The 21,906-nt window shown below is 52.8% G+C and overlaps 8 protein-coding genes across 8 annotated transcripts; 3 read left to right on the forward strand and 5 right to left on the reverse strand.

Moving 5' to 3' along the window:
• Positions 1–991: 991 nt before the first annotated feature.
• On the forward strand, positions 992–4,738 carry PG985_005048 (lysophospholipase NTE1; the record flags this gene model as incomplete). The annotated part of the gene is made up of 3 exons (XM_066824817.1): positions 992–1,254; positions 1,314–4,252; positions 4,434–4,738. The coding sequence occupies 3 exons, from the start codon at positions 992–994 to the stop codon at positions 4,736–4,738; spliced, it is 3,507 nt and encodes a 1,168-aa protein (XP_066687977.1).
• Positions 4,739–4,791: 53 nt separating this feature from the next.
• Positions 4,792–5,799, forward strand: PG985_005049 (lysophospholipase NTE1; the record flags this gene model as incomplete). The annotated part of the gene is made up of 1 exon (XM_066824818.1): positions 4,792–5,799. One exon carries the CDS (start codon positions 4,792–4,794, stop codon positions 5,797–5,799), a length of 1,008 nt encoding a protein of 335 aa, XP_066687978.1.
• Positions 5,800–5,939: 140 nt separating this feature from the next.
• On the reverse strand, positions 5,940–6,698 carry PG985_005050 (ankyrin repeat protein; the record flags this gene model as incomplete). Its single annotated transcript, XM_066824819.1, has 1 exon — positions 5,940–6,698. One exon carries the CDS (start codon positions 6,696–6,698, stop codon positions 5,940–5,942), a length of 759 nt encoding a protein of 252 aa, XP_066687979.1.
• Positions 6,699–7,057: 359 nt separating this feature from the next.
• On the reverse strand, positions 7,058–8,731 carry PG985_005051 (uncharacterized protein; the record flags this gene model as incomplete). The annotated part of the gene is made up of 3 exons (XM_066824820.1): positions 7,058–7,801; positions 7,839–8,544; positions 8,724–8,731. 3 exons carry the CDS (start codon positions 8,729–8,731, stop codon positions 7,058–7,060), a joined length of 1,458 nt encoding a protein of 485 aa, XP_066687980.1.
• Positions 8,732–10,999: 2,268 nt separating this feature from the next.
• On the reverse strand, positions 11,000–12,067 carry PG985_005052 (uncharacterized protein; the record flags this gene model as incomplete). Its single annotated transcript, XM_066824821.1, has 1 exon — positions 11,000–12,067. One exon carries the CDS (start codon positions 12,065–12,067, stop codon positions 11,000–11,002), a length of 1,068 nt encoding a protein of 355 aa, XP_066687981.1.
• A 1,090-nt stretch (positions 12,068–13,157) lies between these two features.
• Positions 13,158–14,711, forward strand: PG985_005053 (uncharacterized protein; the record flags this gene model as incomplete). The annotated part of the gene is made up of 1 exon (XM_066824822.1): positions 13,158–14,711. The coding sequence occupies one exon, from the start codon at positions 13,158–13,160 to the stop codon at positions 14,709–14,711; it is 1,554 nt and encodes a 517-aa protein (XP_066687982.1).
• Positions 14,712–15,726: 1,015 nt separating this feature from the next.
• On the reverse strand, positions 15,727–19,248 carry PG985_005054 (P-loop containing nucleoside triphosphate hydrolase protein; the record flags this gene model as incomplete). The annotated part of the gene is made up of 1 exon (XM_066824823.1): positions 15,727–19,248. The coding sequence occupies one exon, from the start codon at positions 19,246–19,248 to the stop codon at positions 15,727–15,729; it is 3,522 nt and encodes a 1,173-aa protein (XP_066687983.1).
• A 1,291-nt stretch (positions 19,249–20,539) lies between these two features.
• On the reverse strand, positions 20,540–21,212 carry PG985_005055 (stress response rci; the record flags this gene model as incomplete). The annotated part of the gene is made up of 3 exons (XM_066824824.1): positions 20,540–20,881; positions 20,966–21,033; positions 21,155–21,212. 3 exons carry the CDS (start codon positions 21,210–21,212, stop codon positions 20,540–20,542), a joined length of 468 nt encoding a protein of 155 aa, XP_066687984.1.
• Positions 21,213–21,906: the final 694 nt, after the last annotated feature.

The following is a 21,906-nucleotide window of genomic DNA, read 5'->3' on the forward strand; positions in this document are numbered from 1 at the left end:
CCAGCCACTTGGGTGTGACTCAAAAGACTCAAGATTGGCGATTACGCCACACTACTGGGTACCTTATTCAGCCTGCTTATATAGGCCATGTGGCTTAGCCTCTGCGTATTATTCTTTCACAACCTGCTCTCCAGACGAATGGATTTGTGAAAGAACGCTTGTTAAAGAGCCAAGATACGTGAGAACAATACCATTGTCCATTAAAACTTCTCAATGACAAGCGTACGGTCACATACATATGCACAGTATACCTCTAGCTCAAGTAAGGCAATAGGTGAGTACATATTCGTGTGCGCGATGCCTGCCAAGGCTTTTTCTCGCTTATGTACGGAGTAGGTATGTATTAGTAGCTCAGACATGCTGTCTTGGGAAACAGCTTTTTTTCTCCATTTGCCCAATGATGGCCGCCGAGTACAGAATAGAATGAAAATTAGGCGGCCTGGCATTTCACATGACAAAACACCCTCAAATTAGACCCAAGGTTCTATTTACAGGCCTCTATCTGTCGCAGAACCCCTTTGGCCCTTAGAAACCGAGGTGGACCGGCCCACGAGAGGGACAGAAAGAACCTCGGAAAATTGCGGCACCGAACGGGCACCAACCCAAGCTTTGTAGCTGCCAAAGCTCGCAATCCGCCTGGGGAGCTTCTTCGTCAATTTGCAAAGCTCCTGTGCCGAGCTTTCTTTCTTTCCTCACTCGTAAAACTCTACGAGTAGGAAAACATTGTTTATTTGCAGAAGACGTTGTCCTCCCAATGTCTGCAGACTACCTTCGCGTCGGGTCGCGTACTGGGTTTCCAGTCTCGGCGCTTTTGTTCTACTCTCATTCTTTCAAGACATAGCTCCTTGCTGACTATCCCCTACTCGTGGGATTAATCATACCAATCTGACATTCGCTATCTCTACGTCATGAAGTGAAAGATACGTCGCACCACGTGTCGTAGCATTCCAACCACCCCAGGGAGCCGGCGGATAGCCTCGGTCCCGCTACCATGGCTTCTTCGCAGACCATTACGTCTGCTTCGCAGATGGCCGCCAAGGCCTTGAATACTGCAGCTGCTCATATCGACCGTGTTGCGCAAGAAAACGGCTCGTTCTCTTGGCTGGGGCTTATTGGGCGGATCATATTGTTCATCATCCACGTACTCTCGACCATCCTGTATTGGAGCCTCAAGCTTACGACAATATCCTTTCCAACGCTGCTATTCCAGTTGTTCTCAACAAGCTTGACGGTCACTATGAACGCCACGACTCTGTAAGGCTTGCCCTCCTATTCATGCTCTGTATGTTTACTAACCGCTGGCTGGTCTGTAGCTTGTTGATCATGGCGTTGATGGTCTCCGGCGTCACATGGGTGGTGAGATATCGCTATCTGAATATGTATTCGCGGCTGCCCCATGAACCTCAACGCAAGGAGCCAGACTTGGATTTACCACCAGACTCGCACGATGAAGACAGCAAGCCCGGCTTGACAAACTATCTCGACGAGTTCTTGAGCGCCATCAAGATCTTCGGATATCTGGAGCGACCTGTCTTCCACGAGCTTACCCGGAGCATGCAGACCAGAAAGCTCATAGCCGGCGAAACTCTGAACCTTGAAGAGGAGAAGGGCTTCTGTCTGGTGGTAGACGGTCTTGTGGAAATCTTTGTCAAGTCCTCAAACCGCGACCAACGTTCTGATGCCGACACGGTATTCGGCCCTGACTCTTTGTCTGGTGAAGATGAGGAGCAGCCTGTACCGGGGCAACAACGATACCAGTTGTTGACTGAAGTGCGCAACGGAGCTCCTATGTCTTCGCTGTTCTCTATCATGTCCTTGTTTACCGAGGATGTGCAGCTACGCCTCCCAGCGGATGAGTCACCAACACCAGGTGCCACGGCCGCCAACCAACGGTTTCCTCCCAATGTTGACTTACAGCCTACCCGGCATGCCACAGAGGGGTTCCCTTCGACTCCATTGTCTGAGAATGGCGCAACGAAGCGAACTGTCCTGGTCCAAGAGCCCGATGGGATTAACCCTGGGTCCCCGAACAGCTCTGCAAACTATAGGATCCCTCACATGTCATTGGACGAGACAACGATGCCCAAACATCCGAGACGTCCTGCCCCCAAGAGAATCGCGACCAACTCTGCACATCCCGACCTGGTAGCAAGGGCAACTGTAGACACAACCATTGCGATCATTCCGGCGAGTGCTTTTCGACGCTTGATCAAGGTCTACCCCAAAGCTACCGCGCATATCGTCCATGTGATTCTGTCTCGTTTCCAACGTGTGACTCTTGCGACTGCTTACAATTACCTGGGTCTTACGAATGAGGTGCTGCATACCGAGAGACACATGCTGAACTACACCACATGTCAGTTACCAAACCATCTGAGGGGCGACCCGTTGGAACGATTGAAGGAGAAGTTCAAGAAGGAAAAGGAGAGGACGGGTGAGGAAGACGTTGGCAAGGGTATTGCCCTGCACAACGCGACAGCTCATACACGTCGCTCCAGGTCGGGGACGGGGTTGAGGAGAGATGCGGCGCTGCATTCCATGACTAAAGTTCGACAAACCTCGGTCGTTGCTTCTTCGATCGCCCCTCCTCAAGAGCGCTCATCAATACATACATCGGGACCCGGTGACTTGCTCGCCAATCTTCAATCAGCCCGCGCGGGTGGTTCCCGTGGCACTGTGGAGATACCCGTAATGCAGCACTGGCAACCTACGGAGTCCTCCGCCGCAGCTCCAGACGAAACGCCTCTTGGGGGACCCACCTTCAACCCCTTTGCTACCCAAAAGCGCGCACGCATTTCTATCGATCCAAGGGAATCAGTGGATGAGGACAATGTGTTCAGACTTTCCATCCTTGATTGCGTGTTCAAGGCAATTGGTATGAACTCGGGTGGTTCATCGTCTCGTGGACAGGACTCGGCAGAAAACTCCCCGCGATTGATGTCCATGGATTCCAGAAGACCCAAAGCAGTGTTTTCCAACAATGCCTTTGGCTTCATGGACTCGGTTGATGGTGGCACTGATTGGGATGCCGAATCGATGACTTCAGGTGGCATGTCTGTGACTGGCAGCCCCAATGCTCAGCTCCTGGCTGCGGAGTTGAAGCATGAGGTCGAGATCGTCTATTTCCCTCAAGGCTCCGTACTAGTCGAACAGGGTGAGCGTAGCCCTGGAGTATATTACGTCATCGATGGGTTTCTCGATATTTGTGTGCCGTCCGAGGATACTGGGAGCGAGATTCTTGGCTCTTCCAGCAAGACATCCCTCTCAGCAATGCAGAGAGCCGATTCAGCCACTACTCGGACTTCATTGGTTGTCGGAGCTGGTAAAGAGGGTACAAGCAATGGCCGCGCCAGATCCCAGTCTAGAGTGGGGACCAAAGCCAGCCGCCGCTCCGTGGGCTTGGTCAAGCCCGGCGGTCTTGCTGGATACATAGGGACTGTGTCGTCGTATCGATCATTTGTAGATGTCGTTGCCAAGACCGATGTGTACGTTGGCTTTGTGCCTCGTGCGTTGCTGGAGAGGATCGTTGAACGATATCCTATCGTTCTGCTTACCATGGCCAAGAGGCTGACGAACCTCCTGCCTCGGCTTATACTGCATATCGATTTTGCTCTTGAGTGGGTTCAAGTCAGTGCCGGTCAAGTGCTCTTCCACAAGGATGAAGAAAGTGAAGCCATCTATCTCGTGCTCAATGGGCGTTTACGTCTCATAGAAGACAAGAAAGATGGAGGGATGAGTGTTCGCGCTGAGTTTGGTCAAGGTGACAGTGTGGGAGAGCTGGAGGTCTTAACCGAGTCGTCTCGCACTGGCACTCTGCACTCCATTCGAGATACAGAACTGGTCAAGTTCCCTCGAACACTGTTCAACAGTCTGGCCCAAGAACACCCCAACATCACAATCAAGATCTCCAAGATCATCGCGTCTCGCATGCGTAATCTTGTGGACGATCCATCGCAGGCAATAGGGAAGGACCCTGCCAATGGCACCTCGATCAACAAGATCTCATCAACTCTGAATCTGAGAACTGTTGCCATTCTCCCGGTCACCACGGGGGTGCCAGTTGTTGAGTTTGGAAACCGTCTGATGAATGCCTTATCGCAGGTAGGGCCCTCTAATGGGGCCACAAGCCTGAACCAATCGGCTATCCTCAACCATCTTGGCAAGCACGCATTCAACAAGATGGGGAAGCTCAAGCTCGCTCATTACCTTGCTGATCTGGAGGAGAAGTACGGACTGGTCGTCTACGTCGCAGGTAAGAAAACGAACATTTTCCTTTCAATCAGCACCCCTTCAACTATATGATGAGAAAACCTTTTGCGGAGCACGTCTATGATGGCACAAAATACTCTAATTTTTTCCTGATCGTTGATTATTATATCCTTTGTTTTGACCTACAACAAATGGTTTTGTATGTCGCTAACCTGGCAATGCAGACACAAATGTCAATTCCCCATGGACACAAACTTGCATTACGCAAGCAGACTGTATCCTTCTTGTTGGACTCGCAGAAGGCTCACCGGAAATTGGGGAGTATGAACGATTTATGCTGGGCCAGAAGTCGACAGCCCGCAAGATTCTTGTACTGCTTCATGCCGATAGGTTTTCGCCACCAGGCGTTACCCGTTCATGGTTGAGGAACCGTGTTTGGATCAACGGTGGCCATTACCATGTTCAGATGGCGTTCAGGACAAATGCTGTCCCCGTCCATCCCCATCCCGGCGCATTGGGGCAACGTTGAAGGCGCGTGTTCAGATTCTGCAAGCTGAGATATCAAAATACACGAGCCGAAAGATGCGCCACGAGCCGTACTATCCACCCGAGGCAACCAACAAAGGAGACTTCCACCGGCTTGCAAGACGTTTGTGCGGCAAGTCGATTGGCCTCGTCCTCGGCGGCGGTGGTGCTCGAGGCATTGCCCAGGTGGGAATTATCCGAGCTATGGAGGAGGCAGGCATTCCAATTGACATTGTTGGAGGGACTTCGATCGGTTCCTTTATCGGCGCCCTCTACGCGCGTCATGCTGACGTGGTTCCAATGTTTGGCCTCTCCAAGAAGTTCTCGGGCAGAATGGCGAGCATGTGGCGTTTCGCACTCGACTTGACTTACCCATCGGCTTCCTACACCACTGGTCATGAGTTCAATCGAGGAATCTTCAAGACTTTTGGTAACCACCAGATAGAAGACTTTTGGCTGGAGTATTATTGCAACACCACGAATATCAGCAAGAGCCGAGGCGAAATCCATACCAGTGGGTACGCTTGGCGATACGTGCGTGCATCAATGTCGCTAGCTGGCTTGATACCGCCACTCTGCGATGAGGGAAGCATGCTACTCGATGGCGGCTATATCGATAACTTGACAGTGTCCCACATGAAATCCATTGGTGCAGATGTCATCTTTGCCATTGATGTCGGCGCCCTGGATAACGATACGCCTCAAACTTATGGAGATTCGCTCTCCGGGGCTTGGGCCTTCTTCAATCGATGGAACCCCCTTTCCACAACGCCCAATCCCCCAACTTTAGCCGAAATACAGGGAAGACTGGCATACGTCTCAAGTGTTGACGCTCTTGAGAGGGCGAAAACAATGCCCGGCTGCATCTACATGCGACCACCTGTTGACGACTACGGCACGCTGGATTTCGGAAAGTTTGACGAGATTTACGCAATGGGTCATAAGTTCGGCCAGGAGTTCTTGAATAAACTACGTGAAGACGGCGTCCTCCCGGCTGTTGTCGAGGAGACAGCAGCGAAGGCAGCTCTCCGACGAACAATGGCGCCGCGAAGAGCGAGCATTTGAGTTATACAAACATAGAAAGAACAGCGATGAATCCATACATTATATACATACCCACAAGGATAGACTTACGAAATCAAAATTACATACCCAAAGAAGAGACGCGACCGCCAAGGTAGCCCAGAAGAACCAAGGCGACTTGCCTAGTGACCCCCTAACTTAAAGACGAACTCGGTCAATCTATTGCCGCGAGACCACTCAAAAGTCGGCTGTTCCAGTAATTCGCGCGGCTTGAAGCGCTCATGATCAACGAAATCCCCGCGTTGATAACCCCCTTCTCTGAGATACATTGCTGGCCCCCCTAGTCCTTCCATCATTTCGAATATTCTTCTCCTATGGATGCACATCCAGCAGGGCACTAATGGCTCTTCCCTGACCATATTCACGATGCATGCGGGGTGCCAATCAAGATCCAAAGGAACACGTTTGTACGTGTTGAAAGGGTCCTCAACCTCCTGCCATATTCGATAAGCCATGCGCATCGAGCCGTTTGCAATGGCCATGTAGAACAGATGAAACGACAGATTTGGCAAACAGGCATGAGATAGCTGAGCTCTAGCCTTTAGGAGTATTTCCAACGAAGCTGTTTGACGGTGGGTAACTGCGAGCTGTATTGGGGGCAGGTTAAAGCCGTCATCGAGGGGAAGGTTGATATTTGCACCCTCTTGCATGAGGACCCTTAGACTTGCATCATTGCCTAGCAAAGCTGCCACATGGATCGGAGCGAATCCCCTGTCATCAACCATTCCCAAGGGAGCACCGGCTTTGATGAGTGCCCGCATGATGTGCTCGCTGTTGCCGCATGCCGCATGCCACAGGACCGACCGCTTCATTCGGTCTACCTTGAGGACGTCTTCAGGCCAGTGCTTCAGAAGGGCATCGACAGCAGAGTCGTTGCCCATTGCGGCAGCTCAATGGAGTGGCGTTTCTTCCAAAAGTTACCAGTTGAACACCCGAGTTTGTTCAAGTGGTGCTCCCAAAATTCGGGGTCTTGAGCACATGCCGCTGCCAGATGGATGGGGAAGTCACCAAATCGAGCTGCCGGCCCAAAGTATTCTGCAGTGGCGGTGGAAATTTTCAAGGGATCGTCTGTCTCTTGATGCTGGCTAACGATGCTCAGTAGCCAATCCATCATTTTCTCTTCCCGAAGCAGCACAGCAAGATGCATTGGCTTGACCGTTTCCTCCGCCAGAAGGCCCGGTTGCCTCGCTGACAGTTTTCCGTTCCGCAAATCATTTTCGATCAAAATACTCAAAGCCTCCTAGTGCCCTCCGAGCACTGCCCAAGACGTGCTAGGCCATGTTTTCAGCCATCTGGCGCCTTCGGACCAGTCCTCCACCCCGTCGAAATACTTGACTGCCTCGAAGATGATGCGACCCCTTTTCAGGGCTCCGTCTAGTTTGACCTTCGTTGCAATAGCATCGGCTGCCATGTAGGCAGCTTGTTTATACTTCAGGAGTTGCTCGGGCATCGCCAATCGGGGCCCTGGGGCTAACATTTGGAATTGGTAGTCCTTCCTGCCATCTACTCTTACTCGAGTGGAAGCGCTCTGGAATGAACTGAACAGGCTAAACTCAGCCGAGTCCCATTCCACCAAGTTACAGCTCTGTTCGAGTGTCCGTAACATTGTTTCGTTGATATGTTGACTATGCAATTCTTTGGACTTTCTGGTCGCCGAATCAACATCTGAACCGTCAGCGCGAGAAGCAGATTCTATTTGGCATTGCGCAACAGATTCGGCGTCCTCTGTGATCTGATTACTGCTGTCATTCCCATCGAAATTGCTTGCCGGTGTAATACCAAGTTGATTATCACCGGCAATCATTGGATTGTCATGCTTCTCGGGAATATCAATTCCCGCAATCCCTTCATCAATGCCGGGCAAAGGTGGAGATTTACCGATCAGAGACAAGGGACTTCCTGTCCCAGGTAAAGATTCCCCCAGTCCCGAATCGTGAGTGAGCAATGGTGTTATGACCCCGTCTTTGATCGTGGCCAAGCTTTGCTTCGAAATCCTCAGCTGTGCTTGTATCCGAACTTACGTGACGGATCATAAGAAACAGCGATATGTCAATACCGCGCTTTCGGTTCCGCTCTCGAACCGCCAATCTGAAGGGTATCTTCCAGTGTGTTACATCTGCCTCTCTAAGACCCTTCTTCCCCATGTTTCCTTGCTTCGAATCCTGCATGATGTCTTCGAGGGCTTTGGGGGAAGACTCGATGACTTGGCACCAACTTCGGATTCCAAACTTATCGGAAACCTCTGTGCCGACTACTACATCCAACAGCACAGGGTCGCCAACCATCACCTTGAGGCGTAGAGCCGCGAATGGCTCACCAATATCGACTTGGGAAACGGCAAATGTCTGTGTCCCCGGAGCCATTGCAGCCGGTGGGTATGCCTCGACGATTTCCCAGTCAGGTACCAGGCCAAAATTGTGAGGGTGAAGATCTTTTAGCTGCTGGTTGTTCACGGCAGGTTTGATCTTGACAAGGCCGAGATCAGATGAGGGGTCCTGCTTGACATAGGCTTCCCAAACCTCGACCTGCTGCATCCACTCGCCGTATGTCCGCGCCTGGGAAGAGCTGCCTGAGCGGTGGAGTCTCGCGTAGTGGTTATCAACCCCAAAGAGGCGCTTTAGACAAATCGCTGGCGCCTCTGCCTGCCCAGACAGCTTTGAGGTCTCGCAATTGAGGACAACTTGGTGGATCATAGGCTCTCCTGGGCTCGCAGGAAGAAACCGAAAGCTTAGCCGCACTGCAGTGTTCTATATTAGTACACATTTCCCCCTTTGAGGTACCACGACTATGAGGGGTGGTTCTGGGGTGCAAAGCAGAAAGAAGCAGGGTTATAACCTGAGAAATCCAGTTCGTCGATACAACAAGACAAATTTAGGGGTGGCACATGACGTGGGAGGAAAACTTACAGCGCCATGCTGTTACAGCCGAAGGATTACCAGCAAACCTGGTATCGTTCGGCACGTCAAGATCCAGGTTCTTGACACTCTCGAATAGCTTGGGCGACTCGGCCAGGAGACCAGTCAACTTTCCATCCTTGGCATCGTCGTCATACCAGGCAAAGATCGAATGATCGTCGTCCTTGGAGAGAATGGTCTTCTGGAGCCGAATAAAAGCCTTTTTCCCTTCGCCGTATAGGAGAGGGATGTTGACGTCGAAGATGCCGATCAGACAGTATGCCATGTCCTCCAAACGGGTCGTCTGACGTTCAGCCGCCCAGGACATGCGACAAGCCACGCTAAAATCGCTCGGCTGCCACTCGCCCATGAGGATCTCGGCCTGGATCCCGGTGATGGTGCTCAGGAGGTACGTGAAGTTCAGATCCACCGACTTGATCTCAAGGAAGCTCCAGTCGCCGGCGAAGAAGTGGACGTCGCGCGGCGCCGCCAGCTCCTGCAGCGTCCAGCCCCGGCAGAACCAGCGGCTCGCGCGAAAGCTGGACCCGCGATCGTACATGTTCTCCTCCTTGGTCGGCTTGACGTCGGCGAGGTAGGCGTAGCATATGCTCGAGTCCTTGTACCACTGATACATGGAGTTGATGGCCTCGGACAGCTCCGCGCTGCTCGTCTTGTCGATGCAGCAGGTGTCGATCCAGACGTATTCGAAGCCGTGCCTCTTGGCCAGCTGCGCGCTGGAGACGATCTTGCGGAAGCCATTTTTGCCCGCCAGGTGGGCATATTTCGGATCCTTCTCGGCGCAGTCCCAACACAGTGTCTCTTCCCCTTCCTGAACGGAGCTACCATTGTCTGGGAACAGTTGTTGCAGTGTGACCTTATCGTCGCCCCAGGTGTGCGACAAAATGGCATACGCTGGGATATGGGGTTCGTAGGCCAGCACCAGCTCCACCCGCTCGGTGCTCAGGAGCCTCATGGTTGGCAAATTGATGACACGATGTGTGGGAGTGGCCTATACTTCGCCCAGGTGCGAAGCAATAGCACCTGCCCCCAAAACGCTTTCGATGCAGGCTAGGGCTTGGATTATGCAAATCCGAAACTGCCTCGAAAGAAAAGACACCTCGAGCAGAAGCCAATAAAATGGGAGAAAACATTTCCCCATGGGAAGAAATCAAATCCTACACGACTGTTGGGGCCGAACAATACGAATCAACCAACGGCTTCAAGAAAGCGGGGTATATGAACTTCAATATATGCAGGTAGCCTCGTTCGCGATGTTTCCTGCTCCCATAGGATGCCCAAGAGACCACCGCCAACAATTCTATGCAACGAACCGCTACCCCGGGACTGCCTCCAAGGGAAGGTGGGAGGGAATCCCAGCCCGAAACTGTATGCAAACACTTCTATATGAAAAGGGTTGTCCACTTGGGATCTCGTTTATTGTGTTCGGGGGAGACCATAGGGGACATCGACTGTTGGTTGCCATCCTACGCCTTGCCTACTCAACCCCTCGAAAAGTTCAACGCGAACCGAACTTCTAGGGTCGCACATTTTTGGAGGCCCTCTTCGTGAAATAAGAACATACTATTTATACGAGCACGCGGCTGGTTACTAGATTACTATTTCTACATGGCTTTGAGTGGGCGGCGCCAGTCAAACGCTCGACTGGCCAGGGACGGGAGCATCTGACTCTACTCCCATAGGCGATGGCAACCTGTCATGTTTCCCAAACCTCTTATGATTACTGATCTTTGGGGGTCACAGCAGATGCCCCTGACAACCCCCCTTGCTTCTATGATGGTTTCCGTATATGCATGTATAAACGACAGGAGTTTTATCTATAGTAGACAGCTCCTTGCCGTGGTGGCCAGGCCCAAAAGTCTGGCCGCCCGGGTGACTGCAGACAACACATGACCAGCTATCAGGGAAAGGGACGCAGTCAGGGGGGTTCGTTACCCGATTTGAGCCTACAGAGACTGCGGTGTTGTCGTACCACATTTTGGCTCGAGGAGGGCAATGGCGCAACTTGGGAGCTTGCTACGGGTACTAGTGATGGCGTAGCAGAGGAGGCATCGTGTGGACGGAGTACCAACTCGGAAGGAAGACCTGCAGTGGTGCCAGCCGGACTTTCTTCTCCCGACAAGCCCGCAAGAGGTTGCTGATTCGCACCAGCTCGTTTGCCTCGTCTTCCCAGGAAAACCAACGGCCGAACGGGTTCTCATGGGCACTGATAAAGGAAGTAATCGTCAGTGGATACATTTCTACGGGAGGGATGTCGCCAGAATAACTCACTACTGTACGCAGTCTCCTTCCTGAACGACTAGCTTGTAGACCTTTCCATGCTCCATAAGATGCTGCTTCATCCCGTCGCGCGTATACCGCCGGTAAGGAAGGCCCCACGCAGCGTAACAATCGCGGGGGTAGCTGTTTGTTATTGAAATGGCCCCTGAATCGCCGCCTGCGTGTTCCTGGCCCCGGGACGCGCAAGCGCGGCAGAAGAAGCCCTCTTCCCACCTCTGCGAGGTCTTGTCGAGGTAGGGCGCCCGGATGGTGGCCACGTAGCTCAGCACGTCGGGTTCGGCGCTGCGATACTCGAGAATGGCACCGCCGCAGCCGCCCTGCCGCCGCGCGTCAAACTCGGCGAAGAAGGACGTGCGGTCGAAGGCGATGCACCGCTTGCTCATGACGCCTTCCCCCATGGGCCCATAGCTTCCCGGGGGTACCGAGACGTGGGGGAGACCCGCCACGATGGCGTCTCGCTGTAGGACCGCGCTCTGCTGCGCCCGGCGGAAGCCGCAGTCGAGGAAGAGGGCCTTCCGGTACCGGTCTGCCCGCCAGCAGTGATAACATATACGCTCGGCCGTAATCAGGTAGAGGAGATCTCCGAACCGGCCGCAGCACTTGCATTCGGGACTTTGGATACTCGCGGCGAGCTGCCGGAAACCGAAGCTGCGGCAGCGGAGCTGGAAGATGGCCCCCGCCAGCTGAGGGCAAGACATGACCAATTTGAAGTCTTGGAGGGTCGTCACGATGTGGCCGCAGGACTTGTTGGAAGAGACGAAAGTGAGCAGGGAGCACATGTCGAGGTCCAACAGGATCTGCTGGAGGATCTCGAGGGGCAGGACAGCAAGGGCGCCTAGATCTAGAGGCCATGGCGGGCTGTCGCTGAGAGCTCTCTCGTGAGCCCGAAAGAGCCTGACAGGGTTGATCTCCCCGCTGGGAGTTCTCCAGTCACCAGCGAACAGACCGGGACGAGGAGCACAGAAGGTGTATTCGTCGAAGTCCGTGACGACCTCACCGCCACTCACTGAGATGCAACATTCTTTTGGGGGCTTGCCGGTCAAATGATCGTCGTCCATTGCTGTATATGTCAATTTACGGACAAATGGTGGTGTATCAAAACGTTGTACATTAACATGTCCTCAGACGCTCCAGGAGATCAAGGACAATATCTGCTACCCGACTATGCCTTGTCAGTCAATGGTCCGCCACGTAGCGAAAGCTCGGGCGTTATACAACACCAGACACGTGGGATTGCGGGTCTGCATACCCGATCCCAGGGCCATTTGCCGGCAAGCCGGGACCGAACTGTGGTCATGATAGCAACTGCCATATAGGCCACCATTACGTGTTGCTTCCCTTTGATAACTCCCGTACAAGTCATGGTGCTTTCCACAACCAATCAAAACTAGAGGTTGACTGAGGGTCCCTAATCAACGATATGATATGTGGTCAGACGACCACGCCATTTGCCCAGCCCCGTGGGGGAAGCATGGCGACGGCTTATCAGCCTGACAGACGTGAGATATATCGACATGGTGAGATGAATAAGAAGGTGTTACATCCTGACCCAGGTATCGCTCCTAAGCGATCTGTCTGACCCCGCTCATTGCGCGGGGGGATTTAGGTGCATAGATATGATATATTGCCATTGGTTGATTTCCTGATTCTATCCTGAGGTCCCTGCAGACTCTCGTTTCGGGGCTGATATCTCCACAGTTGATTCGCCGAGATAAAGTACACATGCAGTCGAGAAAAGCCCGGAACTCAAGCAGTTACACTAGCCATGTGCATGGTGTTGCGAGGGGCAATCTAGACTTCCGGAGAAGGAGAATGGAAATGCCATGTTGCGTTTGCCGGCCGGGCGATCTGGCTGCCCAAATTGGATGGTGGACAAGCGATGATTTTATCCTACCACTGGCTCGCTTGGCGAATGCTATCGGGAAGGCACACTGCACAACCGTCGTGTATCACACCACTGCGCTGGTTCTGGGTGACTAATCAACCTCGAGCTGCACCTTACTCTGGGGCGTCCGTGCGCCCCCGAGTACCTACCTAGGTAGGGATACCGTACACCCACACCCAACACCCACAACATCCTCCTTGATGCATCCAGGCCCTTCTCGTCAGTTGGAAAACCCTGGCTGGAAAGGCACCGGGGTAAACAAAATGGCTTACCGCCAGCTCCTGGAGTTTTGTCAGGATGCGGCACATCAAATCCAGCAAGAGTGTGACGAACTGCTTCTTGCTGCAGACTCTGGGCCCTCCCCTCAGCGCCAACAAAGCCTCCTGGGTTGCGGCCCAGCATTAGTGAGCCTCTTGTCTCGACAAGCTCTGGTCTTGACACGCCTAGAGCTCCCAGACCCCTCTACCGCAGACTTGTTGACTAGGAGGTTGGAAGATATCCTGTCCATCTCTTACTCCAAGTTCTACTGTTTCCTCTTCAAAGACCTGCCCGTCTATTGGCGCCAGATGTACACCGATGCCAGCATCCTGAAGTTCCATTTGATGCTCTTGCGGGCGACCTCAGAAGCTGGCTCAGGCCAAGGGGCGATGCTTTTGGACGAGACTGTTCTCGCCGAGCTTGTCAAAACCCTAGACTTGGCTTTGATATTAGCAGGCGCCGCCGGTGAACAAAGAGGTCGTGTCTGGGTTGGTAAAGCTTTAGACCTGTTACATGATGCCTGGGCTGAAGCCCAGTCAGAAACAGGCGAAAACGCCGTCAGACCAGCCAAACGGGCCAAGCTCGCCGAAACGGGAGATGAGCTAAGTGCACCAGATGATATGTTCTCCTCTGCCGCCTCCTTTTCCACCTTCCAGCCATTTACACCGCCTGTTGCGAACCCCATTCCATGTCGCCGTGCTATGTCTGTTGAGGATTTCCAGACTTACATGGATAGCCCGAAAGACTCGACTTTGGGGCCTGAGCCGCTGATTTTCACAGACCTTGTTGAAGAGTGGCCTGCCATGACCACAAACCCTTGGTGCAAGCCTTCCTACTTGCTGTCTAGAACCTTTGGCGGCCATCGCCTGGTTCCCGTAGAGATTGGCCGGAGTTACGTCGACGAGGGATGGGGCCAGAAGATCATTACCTTCGGCACTCTCTTGCGCGACTATATCGACCTTTCCTTGTCTCCGGATCACGTAGCTCAGAACGACGAAAGCCCGGCTAGCAAGCAGATAGCATATCTAGCTCAGCATCCCTTGCTGACCCAGCTTCCTGCCCTCCGGAATGACATCCTCGTCCCAGACTTATGCTACACATCCCCACCGCCGCATCCTACAGACTCCAGCAAGGACCAGCCCGAGGTGGACGAGCCCATGCTCAATGCGTGGTTCGGTCCGCCGGGCACTATCACGCCGCTTCACAATGACCCTTACCACAACCTCCTGGTGCAGGTAGTCGGGTGCAAGTACGTACGCCTCTATTCGCCTCTCCACACGGAGCAGATGCAAGCCCGCGGCAAGGAAGACGGCGTGGAGATGGGGAACACCAGCTCGCTGGATGTCGGCGCCCTCGAGGGCTGGGACCGGCCGGCCGAGGATCGACAGACCAGCCCCGACGAGCAGGCTTCCGAAGAGATGACGCGGAAAGCCTTCAAGGATGTGCCGTATGTCGACTGCATCTTGAATCCGGGTGATACTCTGTATATCCCCATTGGCTGGTGGCATTACGTTCGGGGGCTGAGTGTGAGCTTTAGTGTTAGTTTCTGGTGGAATTAGACACCTGAATATCAATGAAACGGGAAACGAAACGCCAGTTTGATGATACATACCTTATTTCCTCGACCAATTATTACCAGAGCCACGTGCGCACTGATCTGCGGAAGTGTTTGGGTATCGATACGGCTTGCAATATACCAAGGAAGCATCACATCTAATACCATTGCTAGTCTAGATAATTCATAACTTGTACACTCACGTAGCTCTAGATTTTTGGTTACGGGTAGAAGAACTCACTACCTATATACACGTATCCAAGCGACAAGGTACCTACCTACCAGTCGCCAGTGAGAAGGTTACAATGATTGACCGATCACGAGGTAATTAACAACGGGATAATTAGTAGAAGGATTTAAGGTAACGGTATAAGCAGCACAATCTTGAGAATTATGCCACATGATGCTACGGAATAACTGGCTGGGAATGTGGTAGCTATAGGCTGGAACACAGGCGATTACCAGTGGGGTGAGTAACTGAGCAGTGGAATGATAAACTGGATAATGTGAAATATCCACTGTAATCATATGGAATAGCTGGCCTGGCATGGGATAACAGTAGTAAGTAGTAACAGCATACCTCGCTGGAACTGGAACAGCGTGACAGGATATGCGGAGATACGACAGTGGCTGGCCAACGGGATACCTAAACAAAAGAGTATCCGGATAGGTTACTTGGTAAAGTAATCAGTAATGGGCACAGATAAGCTGGCAGTTGGGTAGCTGCATGGCACTCGTAGACTCGGATAAACACACACACACACACCTCGAAGACCTAGGCCTGAGTTTGGTGGGAGCGTAACGTATCTACATACTCTTTGTCGCGACGCTCGTCCACCTCTCCACACGGTTAGAACCCGTTGGCTCCAAGTAATTGCTTGAAGCGTAAGTGCACGACAATAACAATAAGACCATTCATATAAATACGAGGATGATTTGGCAACTTTTAATTACTATCATACTGCCATATTGTTGAGTAAGTATAGTCCGCCCTCCTTTAGTTCCGCCTTTCTTATAGTCTAACCCCATGTACCACCACCACCAGAACGTCCACCCCGTCTCTGGGCACTAAGTCGCCAATCATCCTCGGCCGCATACTTATTATACAAGGGCTGGATACGTTCCGCCTGCTTCCTCTTGCTCAACCGATCGGTAGGCGCCACCTTGAAGAAGGTCGGCGCCGCTTCCACGAGCCACTTGGACTCGATGGTGGTGGTCGTCTGCATGTACTCCTTGGTGGTGAGGACGAGAGTGTGGTAGATGACCCACTCGGCTTGCTTGCCGAACAGCGCCGAGCTCGGGTGCAAGTAGACGGGCGTGCCCTCGATGAGCGTCTTGTAGCCTTCCTGGGGGTCCTTGCGCGCTGAGTTGCGGAAGAAGCCGGCGCAGAAGGCGCGGCGCACCTTGGAGGTGTCGCGGCCGCAGCTCACAATGGCGTGCCGGTGGCGCTTCATAATATCCACGATCTGGTCGCGCACCTTCTTCGCGCGCGTCATGGAGCGGGCTTGGATGAAGTTGTCATAGCACCAGGGGTTGGAATAGCCCTCCCGCTTCCAGCCATTGTACACGTTGAGCAGCGTCAGATGGTCGCCCGAAGGGTCGTGGAATTTGGCCTTCTTCTGGTCCGCCACCTGCTGCTTCTCCTTGGGCCGGTAGAAGATGGAGGGGATGCTGAGCATGGCAATAATGCTGAGAACCTCTTCTGTGCAGCCCAAGTCGACCGAGGCAACCAGGACCTTGGCCAGCGATGGCTCCATAGGAAGGTCAGCCATCCTTCTTCCCAGCCTTGTAAGCAGTCCTTCATTATCCAGACAGCCTAAAGCGTACAACTCTTCCAAGGCCGTCAACATCGTGTTGGTCGGTGGTGGATCCATGAAGTCGAAATTGAGAAGGTCGTTGATACCCATGGCTTTCAACATCAGAATTGTAGAAGACAAGTTCTGACGTTGAATTTCCGGTATGGTGACAGGAGACATTTCTGTCGAGAAGGCTTGCTCGGTATAGAGGCGGAAACACTTGCCAGGGCCTGTACGTCCAGCACGACCAGCCCTCTGGTTGGCTTGGGCTTGGGAAATAGGGGTAACGATGAGGGCATCCATGCCGAGCTTGGGGTCGTAGGCATTCTGCTTGACAAATCCAGGATCAATAACGTAATAGATGTGATCGATTGTGATAGAGGTCTCGGCAATATTCGTAGCAATAACGACCTTGCGTTCTCCAGGAGGAGCTGGCTCGAAGATGCGAGATTGCTGCTCATTAGGCAAGGCCGAGTACACCGGCAAGATGTGCAGATGCGGCACGTTTGGAAGAGCTTTCATACGCTCGTGTAGAATTTCGCAAGCAGTGTCGATCTCCTCCTGACCCGTCAAGAAGACCAGAATATCTCCCTGGGGCTCCGTCAAGTGAATCTGCATCACCGTTACAAGAGCAGAGTCGAGGTAATCTGACTCGGGCTCTTTGGAATATAATATCTCCACGGGGAACGTACGTCCTGGGATTGTGAAAATGGGGCATTCGAAGAAGTAGGACGAGAAGCGATCAGCGTCGAGTGTTGCTGAGGTCGCGATAACCTTGAGATCGGGTCTGTTCTTGATGGTCTTTTTGAGCAACCCGAAGAGGACATCAGTAGCAATAGTCCGTTCGTGGGCTTCATCAAGCATGATAACCGAGTAGCGCTTCAAATCGGGATCGATCAGAATCTCTCTTTGCAGCATACCATCTGTCATGTACTTGATCTTGGTGGAAGGGCTGGTCACGTCTTCGAAACGGATCGTATAACCAACTTCATCACCAAGCTGGCACCCGACCTCTTCAGCGACACGCTTGGCAACAGACATGGCGGCCACACGTCTGGGCTGAGTACAGCCTATCATACCATTGTTGGCAAAACCAGCCTCCGCCAGGTATTGGGTAAGTTGCGTCGTCTTTCCCGAGCCAGTCTCTCCGACAACAATAAGGAACTGGTTCTCGTGGACGGCCTTGATGAGCTGACTTCGAAACGAATATACCGGGAGAGTTTTCCTTTGCTGTTCAATGGTCATATTTGTCCGTTTTCCCAGCGGCTCGCTCTTGGCTACTCGTTTCCATTCCGGTTCTGCTTCGGTCTTGGGAGCAATCATCTTGGCCGCGTTTCTCAGGTCGCTGGCGAACTTCTTCTGGTCCGGATTCGCCATCGGGTCGTTCCATTGGGTGGATAGATCGACATTCTTTGAATCCGCTTCCGCTGCTTCGACCTCGTTCCTTCGAAGCTCTTTCCTTTCCTTGGCCAGGTTTGTGCCCGACATAGCAGCGCGATTCAACGATCCGTCGGGAGCTTTGACCACACGGATCGGAGAGAGCTCCAGCGACTGTTTCGTCTGACCAACGAGGAAAGGTGGCTCTTCGTCGCGGACTTCAATATCAATATCCTGTTCCAGCTCCATGGCGCTCTCGCCTCTCAGGGTGGCGTGATAATCCTCTTCCAGGTCAGGGTAGTCCGAAGCCTTGGCTACGCCAGATGCGATTAGTTGCCGTATCTCCCACCTCTCGGGGGACGTCATTCGTTTCTTTTGGCGACGAGGCTGGGATGCGTATTCCGACAGAGCAGCGGCATTCGTGTCTGTATCCATATAGCCGTTCCTTCCTCCACCGAGCGCCATCGAGTTGGCACCAGACCCAGCGCCCGCTTCGAACTTCGCACTTGACTGGATCCGAGATTGCGGTACGAGGTCTTGACCCGTCACCTGATCCACTTCCTTCATGGAGAGACCTATCCGGTTTCCTTCGATCTTGATGACCTTGACTTTTACGTCCTGGCCCTTGGAAAGCAGATCTGATGGGTGATTCACGCGTTGGCCGTCGATCAGAGCTGATATGTGAACCATGCCATCCACCTTGCCTCGAACGCCATGCAGATTTACGAACGCGCCGAAATCCTTGATGCCCGTGACGTGACCTTCGTAGATCTTGTGCTGGATGGGCTCATTGTCCATCTCGGGCACAGGCGGCCGCCTGAAACCGTCGTCGTCGTACTCGTGCCTCCGGCTCTTGCGTTTGCTCGAGTGGCGGTCATCGTTATCGTAATCTCTTTCCCGCGAACGCCGCCGCCGCCTATCACGGTCCTCGGGGCTCCTCGTGCGCTTCCTCGACGTCCTTTCTCTCGGCTTCGGCGCGAGGTCTTCTAGCTGCGCGAATGTATCGTCGAGGGCGTCGGCCCCATCGTTGGGGACGGGCTTGTCGGGTATCGCGAGCCCGGAAAAGAGCGACTTCTTCTCCTCGAGCGTTCGGTGGTGGTCCTCTGAGCCGTTCGCGGCGCTCTGTTTCTTCATTTTCGGGTGCATCGTGCGCACCAATCGATCAATACTCTCGAATAAACTGTCGGGCCATTTGGCCCCTCCCATACCGGCCAGCTTCTTCTGGAATTCATGGCGGTCCTGGCACTCTAACCGTTGCGCAATGATAAATTCTGCGAGCGTCTTCTCGCTTATTCCTAAATGGTTCTGCAATTCGGACGTGACTTTGGACACCAAAGAAAGGAGCTCGAGCTCCTCAAAGTCATCCATATTGGCGATGTCGTTGTTGTGGTCGTCGGCGCGTTGCTGCTGGTCGGTTGTGGAGGGAAAAATAAATGCGGCCGGCTTTTGCGTTGCTGCTCTAATAAAATGCACCTACCTTCTCTTCCTTATATATCATTCAGCCGCCGTGACTCATATAATCAAAACACCGGAGGTGAGCAATAGCTCTCGAATAAGTTTAGAAACTGCGTGGAATAAACGAATTCAGTTTTTCGGATATTCTTATCCCATTGGCGAAGTCTGAAATCAGTTCGAGGCGTGCAAGCCAGCTGTAGTTAGGTAGTTGCCGATTATTCCATGGCCGCTAATCGTCCTATCGACCCAGTTATGCCACTAGTTATCCCATTGCTCCAGATTACGTAACCGCTCATTCTGGGGCTTATTCTATTAGTCCAATGTCTTGCCGCCAGCTACTGCCCATTCCGATATATATTATTCCATTGCATAGGTATATACCTACCGAACCAGCAATCGCAGATACTGACCTGTCTCCGAACGGCAGTGAAGGGGCTAGTTGTATAGGACAATGACCATCACATGGATACTTGCTCTCCGGCTGACTGGGTTTATATCGCTGTTCCGTGGTTAGGAAATAGTCAAATTTGACTAAACCGGGCAGGGCATGGCGGTGGTACACTTCGGTGCCTGAAATGCAGTATCTATCTTTGTATCGCAATGGCACTTGATATTGATGTCTGGACTACGTTCTTAGTATGCGCCAATCAATGGTTGGAGAGACTTAAAAAGTGTCGACCCGACCCGCTACAAACTGATATGCAGTTGCATGCTGCGCACCGCCAACCACATCTCGCCCATTGGCTGACTGAGATAAGGCAGATCGTGGTGATGGAGACTATTTTGGGCACAAGCAAGGGATATGACTGGCATCAACACAATTTATAGCAATCGCACATGCTTTGCAGCGGTGGGAACTATCAGGAACGGCACGCGTATATGTATATCTCTTCTATCTACATTCATTCGAGAAGTAGTCTTGGGCGTTGTATTTTGTAACCAAAAGCAATATAAACACGCGTTAGGAAGGGGACGCAATCGGAACGATGACATTGCAGTTCAACAAGTGAAAGCAATACGTTCCGGAATTAATACAATCGTACAAACAAAGCTCACGAGAAAACAACCCCAACTTCCATGATAGACTCCGAATCTTCCCTAATCAGGCGCAATGCTTCTCCAAAGACACCTCTAATGACTCGCAACAGATGATACTCGCCTCGTTGATTTGAACGTCCAGTTCGCAGGGCGTGCGCTGCCCCTTTTAGTCCTGAGTCTGGATCTTGTTGTCGCCCTTGACAGCCTCCGCGTACGTGGGCGGCGCATTGCCGGCCGAGCTGCTGCCCGCCGCCGCGGACGAAGAGCCCTGGGCGCCGGCGCCGCTCTGATTCGTCGCGCCGTAGTTCATGACGCCCTGGTCTTGCGGCTTGGGCTGGACGCTGTGCGGGTGGCGCTGCTGCTGCTGCTGCTGCTGCGGTTCGCCGTTGCCCTGGACGAAGACGTAGGTCACGCGGCCGCCCTCGCTATCCTGGGGCACGCGCTGGTACTCGTACGACTCTTCGGGGAACTTGGCAATGATGTACCAGGCGTGTATCAGACCGGGGATCTGTCGCGACGAGAGTTAGTGGTCTTTCCCGCCAGCGGCAAAGGAGACAAAGAAGGCGATCGCAGAAGCGGGGGGTTCACGTACGAATCCAAGCATGCAGAGCAGGATGTTGATAAGGGAGTCAGCGGAACAGATTCCGCACTTCACCCAAACTGCAAAACGTCAACAAACATTAGTCGCATTCTTCACATATCGCTTAGGCGACGATGTAGGCCGGGAATGCGCCGCCGAGGCAGCCGGACTTCGCGATGGTGGGGGGCAAAGATGACGTACCTGCGAGTGGCGGGAAGAGAATGGCCAGGACGGCAAGAAAGCAATCGGCGGAACACATGGCTGTAGAGGTAGACAGTCTCTCTGTTTGATCTCCAGAACAATAAGTAAAGAAAGTGAGCTTGAGAACACCAATAGTGCGACGATGTAGTAGTATGTATGGTATGTATTTGGGGGATGAACATGAGATGGTCCGACGTTGGAGACCTCTTTAAACTCCAGTGACTTTAGGCGAGGCGGGTGGATTGCGTTGCCTGCGTCAAGTATGACCAGTGGGGCCCGCGCTATAAGAGCTAGTGGCGGGGCTTAGACTGGGCGCGAAGATGAGACTACAGCAGGTCACTCCCTGGGGTAATGCATGCATGCGGTTATGTAAGCATTCGCCCTAGTGAGAACAGCGAGCCTCAGTCCAGGGACATCGTGATGAATGAATGGCTTTCTTAATGCCTCGATACAGAATTACTGACCTCTAAGGCGGCCACACGTATTCGATCGCAAGGCTTTTCTCTTGACGATTGAGGGTGGTAGGTAGAACGAGATGAGAGGGAAGAGGCAGGAGTTAGAACTCGCTTCTGCTTGGTATCAGGACTTCGAGTTACACCAGTTATTTACTGACCATGACCTAAATCAGAACTTCCCATCAACACTTTATAAGACATAAGTACGTTCTGGACTTGTCTATCCTCGTAAGCGCTATACAGTAAGTGTCATTTCCCTCGCCGGAAAGAGTTCGTCATGACTCGATATGCTTAACT

The sequence above is a fragment of the Apiospora marii genome (assembly GCF_038362585.1).
Source record: "Apiospora marii strain CBS 49790 chromosome Unknown utg000003l_segment0_segment0, whole genome shotgun sequence".
Taxonomy (NCBI): domain Eukaryota; kingdom Fungi; phylum Ascomycota; class Sordariomycetes; order Amphisphaeriales; family Apiosporaceae; genus Apiospora; species Apiospora marii.